This window comes from Staurois parvus, unplaced genomic scaffold (genome assembly GCF_062004578.1).
Source record: "Staurois parvus isolate SC_StPar_1 unplaced genomic scaffold, SC_StPar_1.0 ptg000858l, whole genome shotgun sequence".
Classification (NCBI taxonomy): Eukaryota; Metazoa; Chordata; class Amphibia; order Anura; family Ranidae; genus Staurois; species Staurois parvus.
The window spans coordinates 1,735,569-1,760,204 of record NW_028318654.1 but is presented as its reverse complement, the minus strand read 5'-3'; the positions used below and the strand labels follow the sequence as shown (position 1 = coordinate 1,760,204).

Below are 24,636 nucleotides of genomic sequence, written 5' to 3'. Positions count from 1 at the left end.
ACAATACATAGCAGAGCAATACAAAGCAGCATGCTTACACAGTAAATCACACACAACACATGTAATAAAACAGCACACAGTTAACCCTTTGGTCACTGCAAATGTTAATAACTTCCTGCTCAGTGCCATTAGTACAGTGTCAGTGCTTTTTATTAGCACTGATCACTGTATTAGTGTCACTGGGGATGTCAGCGGCAATTAGTCACTCAGTCAGTGTCAGAATACCCGCCGCAGTCCTGCTACAAGTCGATGATCTCCATTATTACTAGCATAAAAACAGAAAGTCCCAGTATATATATGTACCGCCATTTATAGATGCTATAACTTTCACATAAGCCAATTAATTTACACATATTGGGATTTTTTTTTAGCAAAGACATGTAGCAGAATACATTTTTGGCCTAAATTTATGAATAAATTTGATTTTTAAATTTTTTTACTGGATATGTTTTAGAGCAAAAAGTCAAAAACATAGTTTTTTTTTTTCAAAATTGTTGATCTTTTTTTGTTTTATAGCAGAAAAAAATGAAAAACGCATAGGTGATGAATTACCACCGAAAGAAAGCTCTATTTGTGGGGAAAAAAAGGACATAAATTTAATTTGGGTTCAGCGATGCATGACCGCGCAATTGCCAGTTAAAGTAATGCAGCACTGAATCACAAAAAATGGCCTGGTCAGGAAGGGGGGGGGGGGTAAATTCTCTGGAGGGCAAGTGGTTAAGGACAGGTTGAAGGAAAGATAATTGGTCTGTTTCCCTCCCGTAGGACTATTGTGTTCTGCCAGGAGGGAAGGCTCCTCCCTGGCCGAACACAATGATCATAGCTCCGGCAGTGATTGAATGATAAAAATCCGACAGGCTGGTTGTACTGAAGTCGATCGATCGATGGAGTGCCCATAGCTGGATAGAATCTCAGCTAGTCCCTGTTGAACCGGCCGAAATTCGATCCATCTATGGCTGGCTTTAGTGGTTGGATCACCAGATGAAAATAGAAGTAAGAAGGCTAAAGAAGAAAACTAATGCAGCCATCACATCTAAGAATTGGTAAGCTGCAATACTCTGTAATAAATGTTTGCTTTGGGGTTTAATACTGATTTAAAGCGGAGTTCCACCTGGAAAAAAAAAAAGGCCAACAGCTACAAAAACTGTAGCTGCTGACTTTTAAAATACAGCCACTTACCTGTCCCTCGGTCCAGCAGTGTCCTCACCATGGCTGGTATACACAGGAAGCGCTGCACTTTGCGAATGGCCCCGTAGTCTTCTGGGACCTAGGCGATCACAGTGGAAGTGGGAGCGGGTACCTGTCAAATTCGGATACCCCTCTCCCCCCCCCCCAACTCCTCAAAGGTGCCAATCCTTAATGGGGAGCGGGGGGACCAAGCCTTAAAGCAGAACTTCCCCTTTTGGGCGGAGCTCCGCTTTAAGGGCTCACTCACACGGGCATATGTGTATTTCCTGCACAGAAAGCAGGTTCTTGCTGACAGAGATAATCGAAAATCCTGCTTAAAATACGCACCTTGTGTTTACATGTATTTGGATGCATACAATTCTTCTAGTGACTGTATGTGTACTTGTGTTTACATGCATTTATACATCTACACATGTAAAATGTGCAGAAAGTGTGTCCTCGGAAGCAGCTGTGTCCTACTTTTTGTATACTGGTAAACACGGAGCACATTTTCGATTGTAGACACAGCTGTGTGTATGGCACCATTCATTCGATTCCTCGAGTGCTGCATTCAGGTCTAGTTCATGCGCATCCTGAGTGCGTTCGAGTCCACGCACCTGCACAGACTGTGTCCATGCAGCCGCTGCATTCCAGCAATGGGACTGCCTACATGAGCATGCATGGAAGACCTGTGCATCCTGGTGCAGGTCAACACAGCCCTCCACTTGGGTATGCTTATGTACACCCCGTGTTAACAAAGCCTTAGACGCATCAAAACTATATGCTGTACACATCTAAAGGCTAGGGTTGCCACCTCATCCCTTTAAAACTGAACACATATTAATTTTAGATTGTAAGCTCCATAAGCAGGGCCTCCTATTCCTTCTGTACTGAAATGTATTGTAATGGGCAGCACCATGGCTAAAAGGTTAGCACTTCCACTTGGCAGTAGTAGGGTCGTCGGTTCAAATCCCAACCATGACACCACCTGCCTGGAGTTTGCATGTTCTCCCCATGCTTACGTGGGTTTTCTCCACGTACTCCGGTTTCCTCCCACACTCCAAAGACATGCTGGTAGGTGAATTGGATCCTGTCTAAATTGTCCCTAGTATGTGTATGTATGAATGTGAGTTAGGGACCTTAGACTGTACGCCCCTTGAGGGTTAGGGACTGATGTGAATGTACAATATATATGTAAAGTGCTCTGTAAATTGACATCGCTATATAAGTACCTGAAATAAATAAATAATTGTACTGTCTCCCATTATAATGTAAAGCGCTGTGCACACTGTTGGCGCTATATAAATCCTGTATAATAATAATTACACAGGTTCTGTGGCTGATTAAAGTGGTAATTAACCACTTGCCCTCCAGAGGATTTACCCCCCCCTTCCTGACCAGGCCATTTTTTGCATGACGGTGATGCGTTACTTTAACTGACAATTGCGTGGTCATGCAACGCTGCACCCAAATTACATTTTCGTCCTTTTTTTCCTACAAATCAAGCTTTATTTAGTTGGTATTTGATCGCCTGTGCGGTTTTTATTTTTTGCGCTATAAACAAAAAAAGACCAACAATATTGAGAAAAAAAAACAACATTTTGACTTTTTGTTATTAAACATGTCCAGTAAAAAAATTTGAAAAATCTAATTTTGTCATAAATTTAGGCCAAAATGTATTCTGCTACATGTCTTTGCTAAAAAAAATCCCAATACGTGTAAATAAATTGGTTTACGTGAAAGTTATAGCATCTATAAATGGCAGTATATATACTGGCATTTTTTTTTTTACTAGTAATGGCGGTGATCAGTGACTTATGGTGGGCATTCTGACACTGGGGGGAACTGACTTGGTGTCGCCGGCATCTCCAGTGACATCAATATCTAATAAATGCTAATAAAAAGCTGACACTGTACTAATGGCAATGGGTGGGAAGGGGTTAACATGTGAGGCAATCAAAGGGTTAACTGTGTGCTGTTATACTATGTGTGCTGTGTGTGTTTTACTATGCGTGTTGTGTGTTTTACTATGTTTGCTGTGTGTTTTACTATGCGTGCTGTGTGTTTTACCATGTGTGCTGTGTGTGTTTTACTATGCGTGCTGTGTGTGTTTTACTATGTGTGCCGTGTGTGTTTTACTATGCGTGCTGTGTGTTTTACTATGCGGGCTGTGTGTGTTTTACTATGCGTGCTATGTGTGTTTTACTATGCGTGCCGTGTGTGTTTTACTATGTGTGCTGTGTGTTTTACTACGCGTGCCGTGTTTTACTATGCGTGCCGTGTGTGTTTTACTATGCGTGCTGTGTGTGTTTTACTATGTGTGCTGTTTGTTTTACTATGCGTGCTGTGTGTGTTTTACTATGCGTGCTGTGTGTTTTACTATGCGTGCTGTGTTTTACTATGCGCGTTGTGTGTGTTTTACTATGCGTGTTGTGTGTGTTTTACTATGTGTGCTATGTGTGTTTTACTATGCGTGCCGTGTGTGTTTTACTATGCGTGCCGTGTGTGTTTTACTATGCGTGCTGTGTTTTACTATGCGCGTTGTGTGTGTTTTACTATGCGCGTTGTGTGTTTTACTATGCGTGCCGTGTGTGTTTTACTATGCGTGCCGTGTGTGTTTTACTATGCGTGCCGTGTGTTTTACTATGCGTGCCGTGTGTGTTTTACTATGCGTGCCATGTGTGTTTTACTATGCGTGCTGTGTGTTTTACTATGCGTGCCGTGTGTGTTTTACTATGCATGTTGTGTGTTTTACTATGTGTGCCGCATGTTTCACTGTAAGCATGCTGCTATGCAGAGCCATACAAAGCAGTGTGCAGGAGCTGACGGAAGACATCTGTATCGTTTACATACAGGTCTCTCCCCCATTGGAAATCCTCGGGGACCGCCAGTTGCCATTGGGGAATCACCGGATGAGACCCGGTGATTGACAGCCAAGACGCAGGTAGGGCGTGCGTGTGCCCCCAACCCAGAACTGCATAATCACGTATATATACATGATTTTGCACATAGGGCGGCATGGTTTCATTCACTTAGTGTCTTATCTGCAATAAATTAGCCTCAGAACACAGGTAATAATATGTGTTCGGTTTTTAAAGGGATGAGGAGGAAACCCGACTAAAAGCGCCTGTGTGAATGAGCCCTAATAACACATTTATCTATCACACACGGTAAAGAACCGGACACATCACAAACTACAGCTCACATTTCATTTATATAAAAAACAAAATATTTTAACAGTGCATCCTCTTTACAATAACTCACCATTCAAAGATATGAATTCTATATATATAGGAGCTGTTTGTTGATTCCAGTGTGTCCCCGGGTTCCACAACACGACAACTTGGTTGTAAACAATGCATCCACGTAATCACACAACGACTGACCATATAAACAAGATGGTAGACCCTGTCATTACTGTGCCGGGCTTTGTACCATGTATGAGTGATGGCTGAGCGTGTTGTGACAGGTCCCAATGTACCTCATGTGTGATATACAGGAATCTCCTCTAACTAGTTCTATTAGCTGATAAGATGCTAAACAACAATAGCAAGTGCAAATGGCCTCTGGAGTCTGCACCCAACAGCTTCCAATAGTTGTGTGCAGATAAAAGTCCCCTTTGTGTGGAGGAATGCAGGCTTGAGGCCTACTAGATGGCATTGTTTTTGATGAACACCAATAATAAATACTGCAGGACAGGCTCAGTAGGAACAGTTCCAGTGCGGAGAGGCGGCTTCTAGCCGACAGACTGCTCCATCTTCCAATACTCTCATTACTAGTAAACATCGCTTTAGACTGGACCAAAGTCCTTGTGGCGGCTTGAGGTAGAAAGTCGATCAGTCCGAAATGATGCGCAGCTCGATCTCTTCTGCTGTAGAGTTTAAAAGCAAGAAGTTTCTTTATTCCCAATGTTCTGATATGCTAATTAACATGATTATTGTTAATATGGTAATAATTGAATTAACTATGTAATTTAAAAAAAAATGATAAAACATATATTAGAAAAAAAAATTCATGTTTTCATAAAAATGGTTGTATTTCACATATACTGTGCATATCAGAGGTCAGCATGATGCTTAAGTTGAACTTCTGGCAGATATAATAGACACAAATTAATGCAGCTTTATATTCATTATTACATCATTAACCACTTGCCTACCCCCTTCCTGTCCAGGCCAATTTCCAGCTCTCAGCGCTGTCACACTTTGAATGACAATTGTGCGGTCATGCAACACTGTACCCATATGAAATTTTTTTATCATTTTTTGAGACAGAGCTTTATTTTGGTGGTATTTAATCACCTCTGGGTTTTTTATTTTTTCTTAAACAAACCAAAAACCACTGAAAATTGTGAAAAAAAAAAGTTTTTTCTTAGTTTTTGTTATAACATTTTGTAAATAAGTGATTTTTCTCCTTCACTGATGTACACTAATGAGGCTGTAGTGATGGGCCCTGATAAGATGCACTGATGGACACTGATGAGGAGGCACTGGTAGGTGGCACTGATGGGCATTGACAGGCATCACTGATGGGCACTGAAAGGCAGCACTGATATATAGCACTGATAGGCGGCACTGACTGCCACTGATAGGCAGCACTGATAGGTGGCACTGACTGGCACTGATGGGTGACACTGAAGGGCAGCTCAGATGAGCACTGATTTGTGGCATTGATGTGCACTGGTATGCACTAATATGTGGCACTGATGGGCACTGGCACGTGGCACTGATCAGCTGGCACTTCTGGAGCCACACTGGTCATCAGGGCACACGGATCATCAGTGTACATGTACCCTCCGTGGAAAGCCCATTACCGCCTCTCCTCTCCTCTGTCAGCGTGACAGCTCGAGAGGAGAGAAATGCCGATAACCAGCATTTCCCTGTTTACATGTGATCAGCTGTGATTGGACACAGCTGATCACATGACCAAGCCAACATCTTCGGCTCTTTTCGTGATCGGTGATACCCTGTGTCCGAGGGACACAGAGCACCGCTGATCGCCACGCTGCGCGCTCCCTGAGCCGCGCATGCACGGTGAGAATGGCAGGACGTCATATGACGTCCTATCAGAACAAGAGAACCACCTTGCGCCCGTAATTGGACTATATGGCGGGCGGGAGGTGGTTAAAGACCACCTTTTGCAAACATAAATAAATAAATACACAAATATTTGCATTTATTACTTTTTTGCAAATGAGCCTGCAGAATTTTTTAACTGCAACCAGTGGATCACAGGTGCAATCAAGGCCATGGATAAGGGGGTACCACCAATCCTCCTATACGGGGCCCCAGACCAGCAGGGGGGCCCAGACAGCTGGGTGAATCAGATGGGGGCAGGGAGGGTGATCAGCATGGCAGGGGAGGGGGGGGGGGTCAATTACTGGAACTAATCTCCTGTATGGTTCTCTCTGCAGCAGCTGAAAGCTGGCTTCTTCTCTGACTACCGCTTCGCTTTCAGCTGCTACAGAGAGAACCATACAGGGGATCGGTTCCAGTAATTGAGCCACCCCACCCTCCATCCCCTCCGCACCCATCACCCACTCTGTGCAACATACATTCCCCCCTGCTGCCCAGGCCCCCCTGTGTGTCCTCACCCCCGCAGTGCTGCCTGCTACCCTCTGCTTCTTCCCTCTGGCAGCTGCAAGCACACAATAGGATCCTCATGATGGTGGGGGAGGGGTCCAGTAAATATGTCACATTAACACCCCCTTCTTTTCCTGAATGAACACAATGAGTGATAGGTACAGATCACTCATTGTGTTAATTTATAACTGAAGCATAGTAAACTGTATTTTTTTTTGGGGGGGGGGGGGCTCTCAAGTTGGCTGTATGGGGCCCCTTTGGTTTCTAACAGTGGCCCTAGGTGCAATGCCAGATTCCTGTAGACTCTTCGTCCAGCTCCTTGTCCATACAGAGGCATAGTCTTTGAGTTAAAGACCTGGAGGGAGTGTCAATGGACTGTGAGTGCACTGATCACCAAACTTGTGCTTCGTTGAGAACTACAAGTTCATCTGCTGAGGTGCACTAATTCATGCACTGATATTCTTCAGTGCTGAGGAATCCCTGTTCATGTGTAAGCTTGCAGACCATTCTTGTACAGTATGTGTGAGACTGATTCTTGATCACATTCTGCTTTCACAAGGGCAGGCTGCTTCTCATTCCATTATTGCTCTCGGTCGCTGACTGAATGGCTGTTGAAGCCCAGGTCCTGAACGACACGGGACTTTCAGATTCGATCATCCCAACTCTCTGGAAAACTAGGAAGTCCTCTTCCTCCAAAGTCTACCACCACAATTGGGAAGTGTATTTTGCTTGGTGGGAGGCATGAAATTTTCACCCAGGGAACTATTCAGTGGGACAAATTTGGCCTTTTCCCTAGTCGAGTCTAGACAAGTCCTTGTCTCTAAGTACCATTAAGGGTCAGATCTCAGCTTTGGCTCATTCAGTGGCCTCTTGCTTCTCATTCCTTGGTGAGAGCTTTTGGAGAGGGGGGTCATGCACATTGTTCCTCTTGCGCAATCTACTCTGTAGTTCCTGCACTACTTTTGCCGATTTCAGGTGCGACTTGCATAGTCATCTGTGCTTGAAGTAGCACAGATGTCTGCAAGTTGCACCCAAAGTTACATTGAAATGCGACTTTGAAATCATGCAGCTTCAAGTAGTTTGCCTATTAGTCCTACAAATGGGGAAAATTTAACTACACTTTCCCCCCCATAGACTTCAATGGGATGCAATTCTAAGTTTGAATTCGCTGAACCCTTGGTGAATTGAAGCCGGGTAGATTTGACCATTACTAGTTCTACTTTTCAGTGAGCTGTTAATAGAAGAGAACAGGAAAGTGGGCAGCTTAACCCTTTTCACTGCCAGGTCTCTACGTCCTAAAGAACCTGTCACCTAAAAATCATCACATTGGGGGCTCTGTAATGAAAAGAAAAAGTTAAGCAAAAAAATAGTTATACCCAAGCACATAACATTTCTCCCCCAAAAAAATTTGAGGCCCCTCCACCCCCACGTGTATGCACATACGACTGTAAGCGCAGGCGCCGGGGGCACATATGCAAACTGTTGTAATTCCTACACCGTTCACCTGATTTGGGTGTAAATACCCTCAAATTAAAGCTGACAGTCTGCAGTTAAAGCACATCTTGTTTGTTTCATTTCAAATCCATTGTGGTGGTGTATAGAGCCACAAATGATAGAATTGTGTCGATGTCCCAATATTTATGGACCTGACTGTATTTTGGGGTTTTGTGTAATCTTCAGGCCTAAAATAATTTTTTAAACGTGTTAAAAAAAATGCAAAAACGTCTCTGGCAGCTAAAGGTTTAAAGTAGTGATAACAAAACATAACCCAGATCTGTTCATACTAGTGTCACACGGCGCCATACACTGGGATTTATTTACCAAAGGCAAATAGGCAGTGCACTTTGCAAGTGCAGTTTCATTCTGCAAAGGGCATTTGCTCCAGAGCTTAAAGTGATTGTAGAGCTTCATATGCTTTTTTATTAAAATAACAAACATGTCCTGCTCTGTGCAATAGTTTTGCACAGAGCAACCCTGGTCCTTTTCTCTGGTCCCCCGCCGACGCTCCTGGCTGCTTCTCCAGTGCCAGAAATAACTTCCTATGGGGGCACTCATGCAGGCTCAATCTTAAGCCCAGATGCCTGTGTCCATAGACACAGCTGGCCACAACCCAGCCCCCCATATCTTTGTTATAGAGTTTGATTGACAGCAGCGGGAGCCAATGATTCCCGCTGCTATCATCTGCCCTGTGACGAGGGACAGAGCCTGGAGAGCTGCTGCTCTGATGCACAGCGCTGGATCACAATTAGGCTCAAGTAAGCATAGGGGGGCTGGGGTGAAGATCCAAGTTACAGAAGGTTTTTTTACCTTGCTATGGTGGCACCTGAACAGACTCGCTCCTGAGCCGCTGCTCTGTGTGCCCATTTACACGCAGACGCGGCTTGGCCCTGCCCCCCGTTCTCTCCTCATTAGTTCACTGGCTGTGACTGACAGTAGTGGGAGCCAATGGGAGCCAGGACAGCCGAGGCTCTTGTGCACACCACTGGATCGAGATGGAGCTCTGGTAAGTATTGGGGGGCTGGAGGAAGGGGATGGGGCTGCTGCACACAGAAGGTTTTTTACCTTCGTTTATAGAATGGATGAAGGTAAAAAAAAACCTTGAGCCTTTACAACCACTTCAGTGCATAGAATGCATTAAGGTAAAAATACCTTAAGGTTTCAGAACCACTTTAATAAAAGAGGTGACGATTCACTTTGCAAAGAATACCCAATCAAATGCAAGGAAAATAATAAACCAGCATTTTGTACTTGCATGATTGGATGATGGAAGACAGCAGAGCTTCACCACATTTCCTAAGCTCTGGAGCAAATACCCTTGCAGAGAACAAAGTCTATTTTCCTTTAGTAAATTAACCAGTTCCATGCCTCTCTATAGCAGAAATACTGCTACAGGGCGGCACGGGTGTGCAAAATCAAGCATATATACTTGATTTTGCAGTTCTGGGTAGGGGGCGCGCGTGAGCCGCACATACCGCCATTCGCGGCCTCAGCTGTCAATCACCGTGTCCCGGATGGTGATTACTCGCCGGCACCCAGTGATTGCCGAGTATCTCTGACAGGGGGAGAGACCTGTCAACAATACAGTATGTCAACAATACAGATCTCTCCCCTGTCAGCTCCTGCACACTAGCAGAGCCATACAAAGCAGTGTGAACATTCAAAAAATAAAAAAAATTATAAATTATTGTGGCGCCAAATACTTGATATAAAATAAAAAATATATAATAAAGAATTAAATTGGTGATTAACCACTTGCCTACCGGGCTCTTATACCCCCTTCCTGCCCAGGCCAATTTTCAGCTTTCAGTGCTGTCGCACTTTGAATGACAATTGCGCGGTCATGCAACATTGCACTCATATGAAATGTTTATAATTTTTTTTTCCACACAAATAGAGCTTTCTTTTGGTGGTATGTACTCGCCACCGGGTGTTTTATTTTTTGCACTATAAACAAAAAAAGAGATCGCCGGGGGCGCATGTGAGGGCGCGTTCTAAGAGGACGTCATATGATGTCCTCCCAGAACTGGCCGGCTGCAGTGTAGCCATAATTTGGCTATCTGCAGTTGGCAAGTGGTTAATTAATATTTACCCCCCAGGGGGTTTTACAGCTGCCCCTAAAAAGTGAAGGTGACACTTGTATGTGAACTAATAATGAATAGATAGGCTCTGTGCATAAAAAGAACAAGAATTCACCTAAGTGAACCCAATACAATTGCTGGATATTTGTTATCTGTGGGTGGACAACCTTTTGGTGAACTGATCATTAACCTCCTCGGCGGTATGATTCTTTCTGATTTTTTTGTACTGAAAGCTGCACCATTTTTTTGCATGGAAATATGTAGTTTTTTATTGTAGGCCTGTAATTTTTAGGAATAACTCACTGAAATTTGTCCGAACAAGAGTCTAGTAAACATTCCGGATATGATAAAACTTGAAACACGAAATCATAAATTATAATTTAATAAATAATCATAAAAAATAATAATATAATAATAATACATTTAATTCAATAATATAATCAAACCAAAAACACTGAAATTTGAAATACAGAGGCAAATTCGCACATCGCTGAGCAAAGTCGCAAAATCGTTTTCAGTGTCTGATGACGAATTTCCCCACGAATCATTATCACTCAATTCTGCAAATGGTTCTGATTTACTATCGCTGTTCTAAAACCACTTTTGACGTAAAGGGGCGCTTTTTGGACGCCATGGACTTTTCTAAGTTTGCAGTCAGAAAGAACAGTCAAAATGCAGGCAGGGCGCCGGACAAAGCACACTTGAAACAGCAATGACAGCAAAAATGACATTTTTTTAAATTTCAAATTTCCCGCCGGTCCCGGTGCCCGTATGTCCCGACGTCACAGGGACCGGAACACGGAAGCCGGATGCCGGCATCGGCCGGAGGAGATGGCCGGGGACGCTGCAGGGGACACATCGTGGGAGCGAAGGACAAGGTAAGTGCTGCAGGGACTCCCTGAGCAACGCCGCATGGTAAGCCCGAGTGTAGCTCGGGGTTACCGCTCTTGGTATTGAAATTTTACCCCGAGCTACACTCGGGAATACCACTAAGGAGGTTAAACAATATAATCAATAACCACACATTAATCCTATTGCCATAACAGGTCCTTGCACCACGTGCTAAATAAACATAATGTGTAACAGTCCTTTTTTGAGACTCAATCATGGTGACATGAAGATCTATACCACACCACGGTGCAAAGACAAACGAATGGCTCACTCACCAGACCTATATGACCCCATTCCGGAGGTCATATATCGCATTGTGTTTTATAAGCCAAGACATTCTCTTAAGGTTCCTCCAAAAATGGTCTCCATCACCCACACTTCATAGTTGTATAGCCAGGAAGACTGATATAAAATTGCCGATAGATTCAGCAAAAGATGTATAAAGGGATTATGACAGGTGATCCTTGCTGGTTATGCCATACAACTCAAAGGAATCAGAGAAGATAAAGCCGTTCTAAGTGTAGTATTTAATGAGGCAACAACAAAATCAGAAACAAACTCTGTACACTCACATGTAGAAGTGCCTATGTAGCCGGCACCAGCATGTATTGCCTTTGTAATCAATTAAAATGGACGACGTGCACTCCAAGCCTCGCTTCTGCTCTGGCCGGACGTGACGTCACCGAACCCCGGATATGACGGACTCATGTTTCTTCGACGTACATTTCGCCTGGCGGCATCTTCAGGAAGTCAAAAAAGGACTGTTTATGTTTATTTAGCACGTGGTGCAAGGACTTTTTATAGAAATAGGATTAATAAATGTATTTATTATATTGTTTGATGAACAGTTCACCAACAGGTTGTCCACCCACAGATAACAAATATCTAGCAATTATATTGGGTTCACTTGGGTGCAGGGGCGGACTGACAAGTCATGGGGCCCCCGGGCAATAGGGGATCATGGGGCCCCTGTGTCCTTGCCCAAAAATAAAAAAGCCTATGAAAAAGGTACCAGGGGCATCTCATGGGGCCCCTTACTGACCCCGGGCCCTCGGGCAGTACCCGAGTTTCCAAATGGTCACTCCGCTTCTGCTTGGGTAAATTCTTGTTCTTTTTATGCACAGCGCCTACCTATTCATTATTAGTTGTCATTATCAAAGCGGTGTGCTTACAGTGAAGCACACACACAGCACACAGTTAACCCTTTGATCACCCTTGACAAGCATGCATTAGGTCTGCCCTATAGCAGAAGTACTGCTACTAGGGCGGCACGGGTGTGCAAAATCACATATATATATATATGTGATTTTGCAGTTCTGGGTAGGGGGCACGTAGCATACAGAACACAGTTAACCCTTTGATCGCCCCACATGTTGACCCCTTGCTGCTCAGTGCCATTAGTACAGTGTCAGCTTTTTATTAGCACTGATCACTGTAATGGTGTCAGTGACACCAAGTCAGTTCCCTCCAGTGTCAGAATGCCTGCCGCAGACCCGCTATAAGTGTTGATTGCTGCCATTACTAGTAAAAAAAAAAATCCAGTATATACTGTATACCGCCATTTGTAGACACTATAACTTTCACACAAACCAATTAATTTACACGTATTGGGATTTTTTTTAGCAAAGACATGTAGAAGAATACTTTTTGGCCTAAATTTATGATGAAATTTTATTTTTTAAATTTTTTTACTGGACATGTTTAATAGCAAAAAGTGACTAATACTGTTTTTTTCTCAAAATTATCGGTCTTTTTTCATTTATAGCGCAAAAAATAAAAAAACGCACAGGCGATAAAATACCACTGAAATAAAGCTCGATTCGTGGGAAAAAATAACGGAAATTTCATTTGGGTGCAGCGTTGCATGACCGCACAATTGTCAGTTAAAGTAACACAGCGCCGTAATGCAAAAAGTGGCCTGGTCAGGAAGGGGGGTAAATCCTCTGGAGGGCAAGTGGTTAAATTATAAGAACACCGTAGTCGGCTTTTAATACTTGTTACTTATTTTCTTGGACTTTACAGATACTCTGAATCATCCAGCACTTTTTGCTATTTGTAAATTTCAGGACAATTGGCAGTCAGAACTAGGTGATTGTTGTAGGACAAAACAGAGCAATTTTCCTCTAGACCAGAGAGAAATCAATTGTATCCAACACAAACACACAGACCAGTCCGGTATATCTGGAGCCTGGTGTCAGTGTCGGGTAAAATGACAGACTATTATTATAATGATTAGGTAGCCACATCCGCCATGAATACAAGCTGTTGTGACCATTAACTTGCAGTTAGGATTTGATTTACAAGTATACAATAATTACTGATATTAGGCATTTACATTCGATGTACTGATTTATTACTGACTAACAAAAGGAGGGACATTAGACACATCGGAGTTGATTTACTAAAGCTAGCCCAAAGAAAAATCAAAGATTCCTCCATCCAAGCTAAATAGCACAAATGGACGAATCGCCCTACTAGGCTGTTATTATTATTATTATTATTATTATACAGTATTTATATAGTGCCAAAAGGTTTGCTCAGCGCTGTACATTATAGTGGGGGACAGTACATGAGACAATACAGTAACAAAACAATACACGAGGGGATCAAGGGTCCTGCTCTTTCGAGCTTACAATCTAGGAGGGAGGGGATAGTGGTACAGGAGGAAGTGGCTGTGGGGGATGGAGTGGTAGGAGGAGTGGAGGAGATCGGCTGTTAGGTGAGAGTGGGGTAGGCTTCCCTGAAAAGATGTTGTATCCTGACAGATGCTAGTGGTGGCTGTCAGGACACCTGAACGGTGGCGGCATCAGATTGGATGCAGCCGCTGTTCAGCCAAACGTCTTCCAGCAGGCTCCTCCGACAAAAATGGATGAACATTTTTTCTTGAATAGAGCTGGACCAGCAGAGCTACCCACTGAGCAGGTTTCAGCTGGTTCATCAAAAACTGTCTGAGGTTTGTGTATGGCCAACTTACAGCTGAATTCCAGGTATGTTGTTTTTTCATAATTAAAATATTAAAACTTGGAACAATGTACTGTGAGTATACATATTCCATACTTAGTTAATCCCCGTGGAAGCTGAAAATCACTGTAGTAGCTGCCCCTACTACAGTGATCCTTGCTGTCTTCTGGGTTGTGTGCTGAGCGGCTGTTGTGCTGCATAGTACCCATAGGCATTCTCTGATTGGACAACGTGAATATCACAACATCAGCACCCCACCCTCTCCACTTCATCCAATCAGAGAACACTTTTCATTCAATAGGAAAATGCAAAGTATGTAGAAATATAGCTGTCAACTTGGTCACTTCTTCATAAAGAAGCTTTATTGGTCCACAGTAGGAAATACAGAGTCTATAAATGCTAACGCGTTTCGGCCAAAACCTTCCTCATAGCATACTAGAAAAAAGAAAAAAAGCAAAGCCTTCTCTGAATGGCGACCATTCCAAGTGGGTGACCTCTGTGATTACTATGCAGCAGGACAGCCTCTTGTCACAAGGCCTAGGAGATAGCCTGGATCACTGTAGTAGTGGCAGCTACCACAGCGATTTTCCGCTTCTACCAATGTAACTGTACTGTGCATCTTTCTTCTTACAGCAATTCCCATAATGGATTTTGCCTAATTATAAACTGGCTAAAAGAAACCTAAACCTCAGGCAAACATTTGCGCAATTAAAGTATGTATGAATACACATCCTTGATAGGGACTCCCACATTGCAGTTTGTATGTACATCATGATTTGTGATGACCAAATTCTGTTCTCATAGATGGAAACATCAAATATATACAAACACGTAAAAACTGTACAATGTACTATCTGATATATCTGTGATATAAGGGTGATATGTTTACCATCTTTGTATTTTGTTATTCAAAAAATTTAATAGAATAATTTGTGAAAAAAAAAAGTATATGTGAACTGTGTTACCTTCTAGAGGTTTTGTAATTGTGTTCAGGCCAGGGGCGGACTGACCATTTGGAAACTCTGGCACTGCAGTAGGGGGCCCCATGAGATGCCCCTGGTACCTTTTTCATAGGCTTTTTTTGAGTTGGGCAAGGACACAGGGGCCCCATGATCCCCTATTTCCCGGGGGCCCCATGAGTTGTCAGTCTGCCCCTGGTTCAGGCAGAAATCACAACTCAGGCCTTGAATTTCCTTGAAAACTGAAGTTTAACAATACATAGTCGAGGGCCTACCCCTGCCTGTGATTGGGCGATGAAGGAGCAGCACACTGATGAAGTCATCCGTCTGCTCTGATCTCTGCATATTGAGAGACAGAATTGTGGAAAGCAATAGAGCCCAAATAAAGAAAGAGTGCTGGCTGTCCCTCTGCCAGTCTGTGTGCAGATCAGGGTACTTGTATGAAATACATTTAATGCCATTTTTAAATCTTGAGTTCAGGCACAGGGCTCTTGCACATGGGCGTACAGTCATACAAAGTAACATATGCCTGTTGTTGTAGCACCTGGAAGCCATAGCTGCAGCATAGCTGACCAGAAAAAATAGTATTCAATCGACTCTGGAGAAGAGTTAGTTATAATAAATAAAAGTCTATATAAAAGTCCAAGAATGAACACTAAGCGGCATCAGCGGCAGCACCCTTTGGAGCAAAACTGGAACTCTGTGAGTATAAAAGGGAACAGAAGGGCGCCACACTAAGTGCAGCATTAATAGTGCGATTTATTAAAACACATACAATTGACATTACAATCTGTAAGTCGTCCGGGTGTCTCACCTATAGGTTCCTGATTCCAGGTGGTCAGGATGGTCTATGCATGGCTGGACTGTGGAGCTGGAACATCCAAACGTGGCCGTCCGCTGCAGTAGCCAGCATAGACCATCCTGATTGCCTGGAAGCAGGAACCTATAGGGGAGGCACCCGACTTACAGATATGCCTGTCTCTTTTACCTTCCAGTGAGTTGCCAATTGTATGTGTTTTAATAAATCGCACTATTAATGCTGCACTTAGTCTGTTGCCCCTCTGTTCCCTAGCATAACTAACCAAATGTCAACTGACATCCATTACAGAATCTGTGGTGCAAGGCTATACATTCACCGGCCACTTTATTAGGTACACCTGGTCAATTGCTTGGTAACACAATTTGCTAATCAGCCAATCACATGGCAGCAACTCCATGCATTTAGACATCTAGATGTGATGAAGATGACTTGCTGAAGTTCAAACCGAGAATCAGAATTGGGAAAAAAGGGGATTTAAGTGATTCTGAACGTAGGTATGGTTGTTGGTGCCAGACGGGCTGGTCTGAGTATTTCAAAACCTGCTGATCTACTGGGATTTTCTTGCACAACCATCTCTAGGGTTTACAGAGAATGGTCCCAAAAAGAGAAAATATCCAGCAAGCGGATGTCAGAGGTCAGAGGAGAATGAGCAGATTGGTTCCAGATGATAGAAAGGCAACAGTAACTCATGGCAATATGGACCAAACTCTCTGAGTAATGTTTCCAACACCTTGTTTATTCTAAGCAATGAAGAATTCTGACAGCGAAAGGGGGTCCAACCCAATACTAGCAAGGTGTAATAAAGTGGCCGGTGAGTGTGTGTGAACTGTATTAACTTCTATAACGGGGGTCAGCAACCAGTCGACTAGTAGATCTCAGCCAGGTGACATATGATTACGGCACCCCTGCCAGAAATCACAGCACAGGCCTTGAATTTCCTTGCAGACTTAAGTTTAACCACTTGCCCTCCAGAGGATTTACCCCCCTTCCTGACCAGGCCATTTTTTGTTACTTCAACTGACAATTGTGCAGTCATGCAACGCTGCACCCAAATGAAATTTACATCCTATTTTTTCTCAGGAATCAAGCTTTCTTTCGGTGCTATTTGATCACCTGTGCAATTTTTTTTTTTTTTGCGCTATAAAAAAAAAAGTGACAATTTTGAGAAAAAAAAACTATATTTTTTGACTTTTTGCTATTAACCATGTCCAGTAAAAAAATTACATTTCATCATAAATTTAGGCCAAAATGTATTCTGCTAAAATGCCTTTGCTAAAAAAAATCCAAATATGTGTAAATTAATTGGTTTATGTGAAAGTTATAGTGTCTACAAATGGCGGTGTATATATATACTGGAATTTAAAAATACATTTTTTTTATATTAGTAATGGTGGCGATCAGATAACGGGACTGCGGGACTGCAGCAAGCATTGTGACACTGAGGGGAACTGACTTGGTGTCACTGACATCCCCAGTGACACCAATACAGTGATCAGCTAATAAAAAGCACTGACAATGTACTAATGACACTGTGCAGGAAGGGGTCAACATGTGGGGTGATCAAAGGGTTAACTGTGTGCTGTGTGCTGTTTAACTGTGTGCTGCTTGCCCCCTACCCGAAACTGCAAAATCACGTATATATACGTGATTTTGCGCACCAGTGCCGCTCTGTAGCAGTACTTCTACTATAGGGCGGACCTAATACATCCTCATCAAGGGCTAACCCCAGCCTATGATTGCAGCAGCACACTGATGAAGTCATCCCTTTTCTCTGATCTCTGCATATTTAGAGACAGCACTGTGGAAAGCAATAGAGCCCAAATAAAGAGAGCTGGCCAGTCTGTGTGCAGATCTGGGTACTTACGTTTAAGTTTAACAATACATAGTCGAGGGCTTACCCTTGCCTGTGATTGGGCGATGAAGGAGCAGCACACTGATGAATTCATCCCTCTGCTCTGATCTCTGCATATTGAGAGACAGAATTGTGGAAAGCAATAGAGCCCAAATAAAGAAAGAGTGCTGGCTCTCCCTCTGCCAGTCTGTGTGCAGATCAGGGTACTTGTATGAAATACATTTAATGCCATTTTTAAATCTTGAGTTCAGCTACAGGGCTCTTGCACAAGGGCGTACAGTCATATAAAGTAACATATGCCTGTTGTTGTGGCGCGTGGAAGCCATAGCTGCAGCATAGCTGACCAAATGCCCACTGAGATGCATTATAGAATCTGCTGTGTGAGGCTATATGTGCACACATAAAAGTGTATTTTTCAAACTGTAAATGTTTACTTTGTGCAGTTGTATGCCCTACCATGTGGCTGTGTGCAAGAGCCCTAAATTGTGTCTAGTCAAACCGTTTTTAGTTTTGGGGAGAGTAGGGAGGGATAAAACCTCTGTATAGTTTTCTGTTCCTAGGCAAATACAGTTTTCTGAGCCTAGGCAAATTCACTCCTCTAATTGTCCTAAAGACTATTGTCACCTGGGATGGAATCTAACATTTTACAGTGGTCATCAGGAAGTGGAGGAAAATTGGACCCACACTACAAAACCGATGTTTATAAACTGGAACGAATTCACCTAACACGAGGGAAAGTGTAATTAAGATGGTTTTAGGGGTGCAATGGGCTTTAAATATAAATGCTGATGGTTACAAAAGGTCTTTCAACAAGCTTGGTCCTCCTAGACCAGGGGTGCTCAACCTGTGGCTCACAGAGCCCTCTGATGTGGCCCTCAACCTCAAACTAATTGCAGGAGTTTTGGTACACTTTCAGAAAGTGCACCACACTGGCAAGATATAATAGAAGTCTATGGCAAAGAGCAGCTAACCCGCAGGAAAGCCGCAAGTGCACTGTGCACTAAACCGCAGCCCGTCAGTGTGAAAGCAGTCTTATAGGGGACTCAGGGCAGTAAGGACTCATTGATATTTGCTGTTTTGGAGACAGTAAAACCCCATAGTTGAGATTTATTTTTACCATACCCCCCAACCACTGGTGTAGCGTCAGGGGTTGCAATGGTTACAAATGGAGAAACAGAAAAAGGGGCGCACCGACCTAGTGCATTATCGTTTAAAATAACGCATTTCGAGGACACAACCTCTTCCTCAGAGCCAACCTCTGGCTCTGAGGAAGAGGTTGTGTCCTCGAAATCCGTTAGCCAGTTGGTCATCCAGGGTTCCATCGTATGGACTCAGATGTTGTTTGGATCATACATCTTGTTCAGTTTGACATGCCTGTGTTATTATGTCCATTGTGAGTATGATACCTATTTTTGTTTCTTTAATAAATTATTTTAAACGATAATGCACTAGGTCGGTGTGCCCTTTTTCTGTTTCTCCATTTGTATCCAGTGTATTCGGACCACCCCGGTCTGTTGAGGGCAGCAAGCAGTGCATATTTCAGAAAATTCCAGAACATTCCGATTGGGTCTACTGAGTCCTTTCCTAGCGCAGGAGTAAAGTGTTTGTTGTGTTGCAATGGTGACCATGCCCCATGCTCCATGGAGCCCATGTGGCCTCCCTGTCACATTCTGTTTTACACTCGGACACGAGGGGTAGTGCAAACCAATACAGGCTGGCTTCTCCTTCTCTCCCTCCCACCGGCATTCTGCAGCTACAGAAGGAAAATGTTCCTTATGCTATTCAAAATTTAAAAAAATTTAAATTTCTGAACCATTTCATTTCATTGTGGCCCCCAATGAGTCACCAAATCACTTAAGTGGTCCTCCATCTTCAACAGGTTGAGCACCCATGCCCTAGACCTATTCTTGTTCCAAACACTGGCCCATCAGAATATTTCCTTACATAGTGAGAACATAGATGGAGCTTACAAAAGAAGTGAACAGAATCATTTTTGGTTATCTATGTTCTTTAAATTAATTTGTTTACATATTTATTATTATTTTAATAGGGACTGTGTTAATTTATACAAGTATAAAAGATATACTAAAGTCCAATAGACCATGCACTTTGCAAAGTGCAGTTGCACTCATTTTCCTTAGTAAATGTGATGTGCTAAAGCTTCACTTTGTAAAGAATAACCAATCAAGGGAAAAAAAAATGAAAAAAAAAGTTTTGCATATAATTAGATGAAGGAAATCAGCAGAGCTTTACCACATTTACTAAACCCTGGGGAAAAATGAGTGCAAATGCACTTTCAAAGTGCACAGTCTATTTGCCTTTAGTAAATCCACCCCACTGCGACAACTGGCAAGCTCGCCTCCTATTAGCTGACCTCAGACACACCAAGCTGTGTAACTTAGAAAGCCCCTGCTTTCCATAGGCCCCCGGCCTATGGCAGTGCAGGAGTGGACTGAGAAATTTTGTGATAGGGAGTAGATGCAACCAGCCTGTCCATAGTAGGGATAGATTTGTGAAGGCTAAGTAAAATGTACCATAGTGCCTCATTGAGTGGTGGACATGGTCATAGGAGGCTATTCCTAAAAGACGTTGTTTATAGTAAAAAAATGTTTTCACATCTCCCGGCATCAGCTTCCATTTGTGGCTTTCTGCAGTTATTCACATGATGTCTTGGAGCTGCAAAGGAAGCTGATACTGTTAAGACTCATATACATTTACAGTTAGGAAGGGGGGAGTGGTAAAAACACGCTATGATGCGTTTCTAATACCCACAAATGCCCCCCCCAAGCCACAAAGGCAGCCGAGTGAACAGATGCTGCAAAAAGGATCTCCCCTGATGGGGCTGCACCAAAAATGCCCTACAACCATATGCAATGCACATGGTTGCACTGTGGTGGTGCAGCATGAGTTAAAACAGGCAGTGAGAAGGTGACATAGCTCCTCCGTCAACCTCCTCTGAAAAGCAATCCACCACAGATGACTTTGCAGAGGAGAGGCAAGCTCTACTGCTAGTGTAAACTTAGCCTAAGACTATCCTCTTCCAGACTTTGTCATTGCAGGTCTGAACAAGGTAGCCACATAAGGCCCACTATGCGTCAATGACTACAGGTCCCAATCTGACTGACCGTTTGAATAATAAAGCATCTCAACTCAGAGCCAAGGGCGGACTGACCATTTAGGCATTCGGGCACTGCTCGAGGGCCCGGGGTCAGTAGGGGGTCCCATGAGATTCCCCTGGTACCTTTCATAGTCTTTTTTGACTGTGGGCATGGACACAGGGGCCCCATGTTTTCCTATTGCCCGGGGGCCCCTTGAGTTGTCAGTCCGCTCTTGCTCAGAGCCACCAGACTATTTATCCTATTAGCACAGGCCAGGGGCAAATGCCCACCCTGGGATCAATACTACCCTGGGACAGGGCTATTGCTAGATTATTTTGCACCCTAGGCAAGACCAGCCACTTGCACTCCCCCCCAAAAAAACTTCACCTGTAGTTCCACTCCACCCCTCCTAGCAAACACCCTCTTTCCCCTCAAATTCTCCACCCCAACACAAATCCTTTCCCCCAACCCCCCCCCCCCCCAGCATAAATCCCCTCAATCCTGCCTCCTAACACAAATTCACCTAAATCCCTCCTAGCACAATTCCCTCCAAATTACCCTTCCCAGCACAAATCCTTTCTCCCCATCCAATCATCCCTCCCAGCACAATCCCCCCCAATCCTCCTCTCCTACAACAAACCCCCCTCTCCTAGCACACATTCCCACCCAATCCCTTCTCCTAGCACAACCCCCCCCCCCCCTTCAATTCCCTCTTCTAGTAAAATTTCCCCCAAATCCCCCTCCTAACACAAATCTCCCCATACCCATCCCCTCTCCGAGCACAAATCCCCCCCCCCCCCAATCCGTCAAAAGGCTTGCCTGGGGGGGGTGTAGCCAACCCCAACACCCCCCTAGGTCTGGCCATGTCGGAGAGTAGGGAAACCAGTGGCAGTGGCTGCGCCCTAGGCTGCCACCTAGTTTGCCTAGTGGTAGCACCTGCCCTGGGGTAACAGACATACACAACAACACATACTAATATAATACACAACTGTGTGCCAGTACAAGACTGTGTTACCTCGTCGGTGCTGTTTCCTCCTCTGGCAGATGTTAATACATTTATTACACACCCACATGAGACAGACTAGAACTGCCGACCCAGCAGCCAGGAACGCTATGAACACCGCCACAAAATAAAACTCCTCATAGCGAATCTCTGGAAGGAGAGACAGATATGTGTAAGAGACACAATAGGCAGTAAATTGAGGATTGTCTAAAAGAATCATCAGAAATTGAGGGACAGCTTCTACCATGGACATTGAGGATGATTGTACTCTGTTTGACGTTGCCAATTTCATCGCTCAGGGTGATCATGTAGAACCCAGAATCTCTGACCTCCACGTTCAGGAGCTGTATGGAGCCATTGTCGTAGTTGTGAACACGCCCGCTGTAACCACTGGAGATGTTGACGTAAGAGTTCATCTTCCACTCTATGATGCATTGTGACTTCCAGCTGGACATGAACTGCCACTGAATCCACGGTGTTCCATTACAGGTGTGGTCGACGGACAGGAGTACATTCTGCATCACTGTGGCATTTATGATGGGCTCTGGGATGAGCAACATGATCCCTTTGCCTGAAGAAGAAAATATTCAGGACATTTAACTTTTTTTATATTCTGTTCACAAACATCGACTCAAATGCTTCAGGTCTAACCTTGCATTATGTTGGCCTTATAAATAATGCTAAGTAATTGATTGATTACAGATTAGAGTAACCATTCTCAATCAGGGTTCTGTGGAACTCTAGGGTTCCTCCAGAGGTTGCTAGGGATTCCTTGAGATGTGGTTGGTGGACTTCTCATCTGAAGGTCTCTACATAGTTGCAGGGCTAATGCCACTTGGTGGAGACAATACAATGAATTCAGCTACCAGTACTCCTTGCTCCTGTGTATCCTGTATTCCTTGGACCTCCTGTTACCAACCCGGCTTGTCTCTGGACCTTCCTGCTGTCTGACTCCTGGCTCTAACCCTGGCCCTCTAAAGGGCTCTGCTTCTCCTGCCTTACCGTGTATGACTCTGGCCTGTTACCTGACTACTATTTAGCATGCTTCATCTGATTCCTGTATATCACCTTGGCTACTGTTCTTGACCACGCTTCAGCCCTCTCTCTGGCCTGTCTCTCCGTGTATGACTATGGCTTTTATCCTGACTATGCCTCTTCAGCCCGGCCCTGCCAGTCTGACCACATTTCTGCCTCGGGTGCCATCTTGCTTATGGCTGCTTCCTTGGTCCTGCTGCATCTCCAAGGGCAACAGAGATCCTACCATCAGTCCTGACAGACCAGCTGACAGCTATCTGCTGGACTCTGCTGCAAGCAACCTCCAGCAGAGCTGCTTAAATGGCACCTGTGCTTCTTTAAACTTAGCACTCCCTGTTCTTGCCTTCAGGGGTGCTCAGCCATGAGGGAAGCCCTGTCATCAAGTCAGCGTCAGACCAGGTATGTGACTGTGATCTTTCTGGTTGAATCAGGTCGTAGGGAGAACATTGCAGTCACTTAATATCCTCCTAAATCTCTTGTGAAGTCACTCCTACTATGTGACTCTATTACTATAGAGAAGTGGTGTACCCAAAACCCTCCATATGATGGTGTCCAAACAGTGGCCCACTTTTAAGGTATTAAAGTGTTTCTTTGGTGGGTTCATACCCTTGAGGCCTTGGATTATACAATCCCACCCTGGATAACATTTAGAATTGCTCTGATCAATGTTCATTAAAACATTTTTTTGTAAGTATTATTATGATAATTGGTTTAAATATTTTTAATTCACTATTGTGTGTATATTATCATTCATTTTTGTATCTTTATTAGAAATTCCTTCTATGTCTATGCCCCCTGAAGAAGATACAAAATGGAGTGATCGAAGCGAGTCAGAGTTATCTCCCTTCCTTTGGGAGTTATTCTTCATATTTAGGAGGAAATATTTTTGTGGTATTGTCTGAGTTTATTGTGTGAAAAAAGTCTATCACAATATTGCTGATGTGCTGTAAACAATTGTGTACTTTTTGTAAGGATGTTTATGGAATGAACCATGTATTTTTTAACAAAAGTCCTTTTATGTATATGTATCATGGTTGCTGCATGAAAGTCCCCCATGGGGGTGTTCATTTGTGTATTTGATTTTGGGATGAGCAGCTAGATCCTCGACCCTTTAGTTATGATTAAAGTGTTTCTAAAGGCATTATTTAAATTAAACTAACAAACATGTTTTACTTACCTGCCCTGTGCAGTACTATTGCCTGAGCATCCTCTTCTGGGGTCCCCCACCAGCGCTGTCTTCTCCTCTTCTGTGTCTGCCTCCATAGCAAGCCGGTTGCTATGGGGGCAGATGTGTGAGCTTGTTCCCGAGCTGTAGGTCCATACAGGGGCGGACTGACCATTTGGAAACTCGGGCACTGCCCGAGGGCCCGGGGTCAGTAGGGGGCCCCCATGAGATGCCCCTGGTACCTTTTTCATAGGCTTTTTTGAGTTTGGGCAAGGACACAGGGGCCCCATGATCCCCTATTGCCCGGGGGCCCCATGAGTTGTCAGTCCACCCCTGGGTCCATAGACACACACACTCCGCCCGCCCCCTGCTCCGCCCCCTGCTCTCTGCTCACAGGATTTTGTTGACAGCAGCAGGAGCCAATGTGAGAAGAGAAAGACAGAGAAGAAGGCCTGCAGATGGGAACAGCACTGGATTGATACAGGACTTCGGTAAGTGTTTGGGCACAGCAAGTGGCAAAACATT

At 43.9% G+C, this 24,636-nt stretch overlaps 1 protein-coding gene across 2 annotated transcripts in view; it reads right to left on the bottom strand.

The window, feature by feature from the left end:
• Nucleotides 1-4,362: 4,362 nt before the first annotated feature.
• VSTM5 (V-set and transmembrane domain containing 5) overlaps nucleotides 4,363-24,636 on the bottom strand; it is a 76,349-nt gene continuing 56,075 nt past the window's right edge. The window contains exons 2-5 of one of the 2 annotated variants that reach the window (XR_016306672.1): nucleotides 22,156-22,482; nucleotides 21,924-22,061; nucleotides 20,345-20,486; nucleotides 4,363-5,038 (exon numbers count right to left, since the gene is read on the bottom strand). Coding sequence is in view for 1 of the 2 variants with exons in the window: in XM_089655636.1 (XP_089511762.1) it covers nucleotides 5,004-5,038; nucleotides 21,924-22,061; nucleotides 22,156-22,482 (500 nt within the window). In the remaining variant the exon portion in view is untranslated. The remainder of the gene's footprint in view (nucleotides 5,039-20,344; nucleotides 20,487-21,923; nucleotides 22,062-22,155; nucleotides 22,483-24,636) is intronic. The other variant, XM_089655636.1, reaches the window with a different exon arrangement.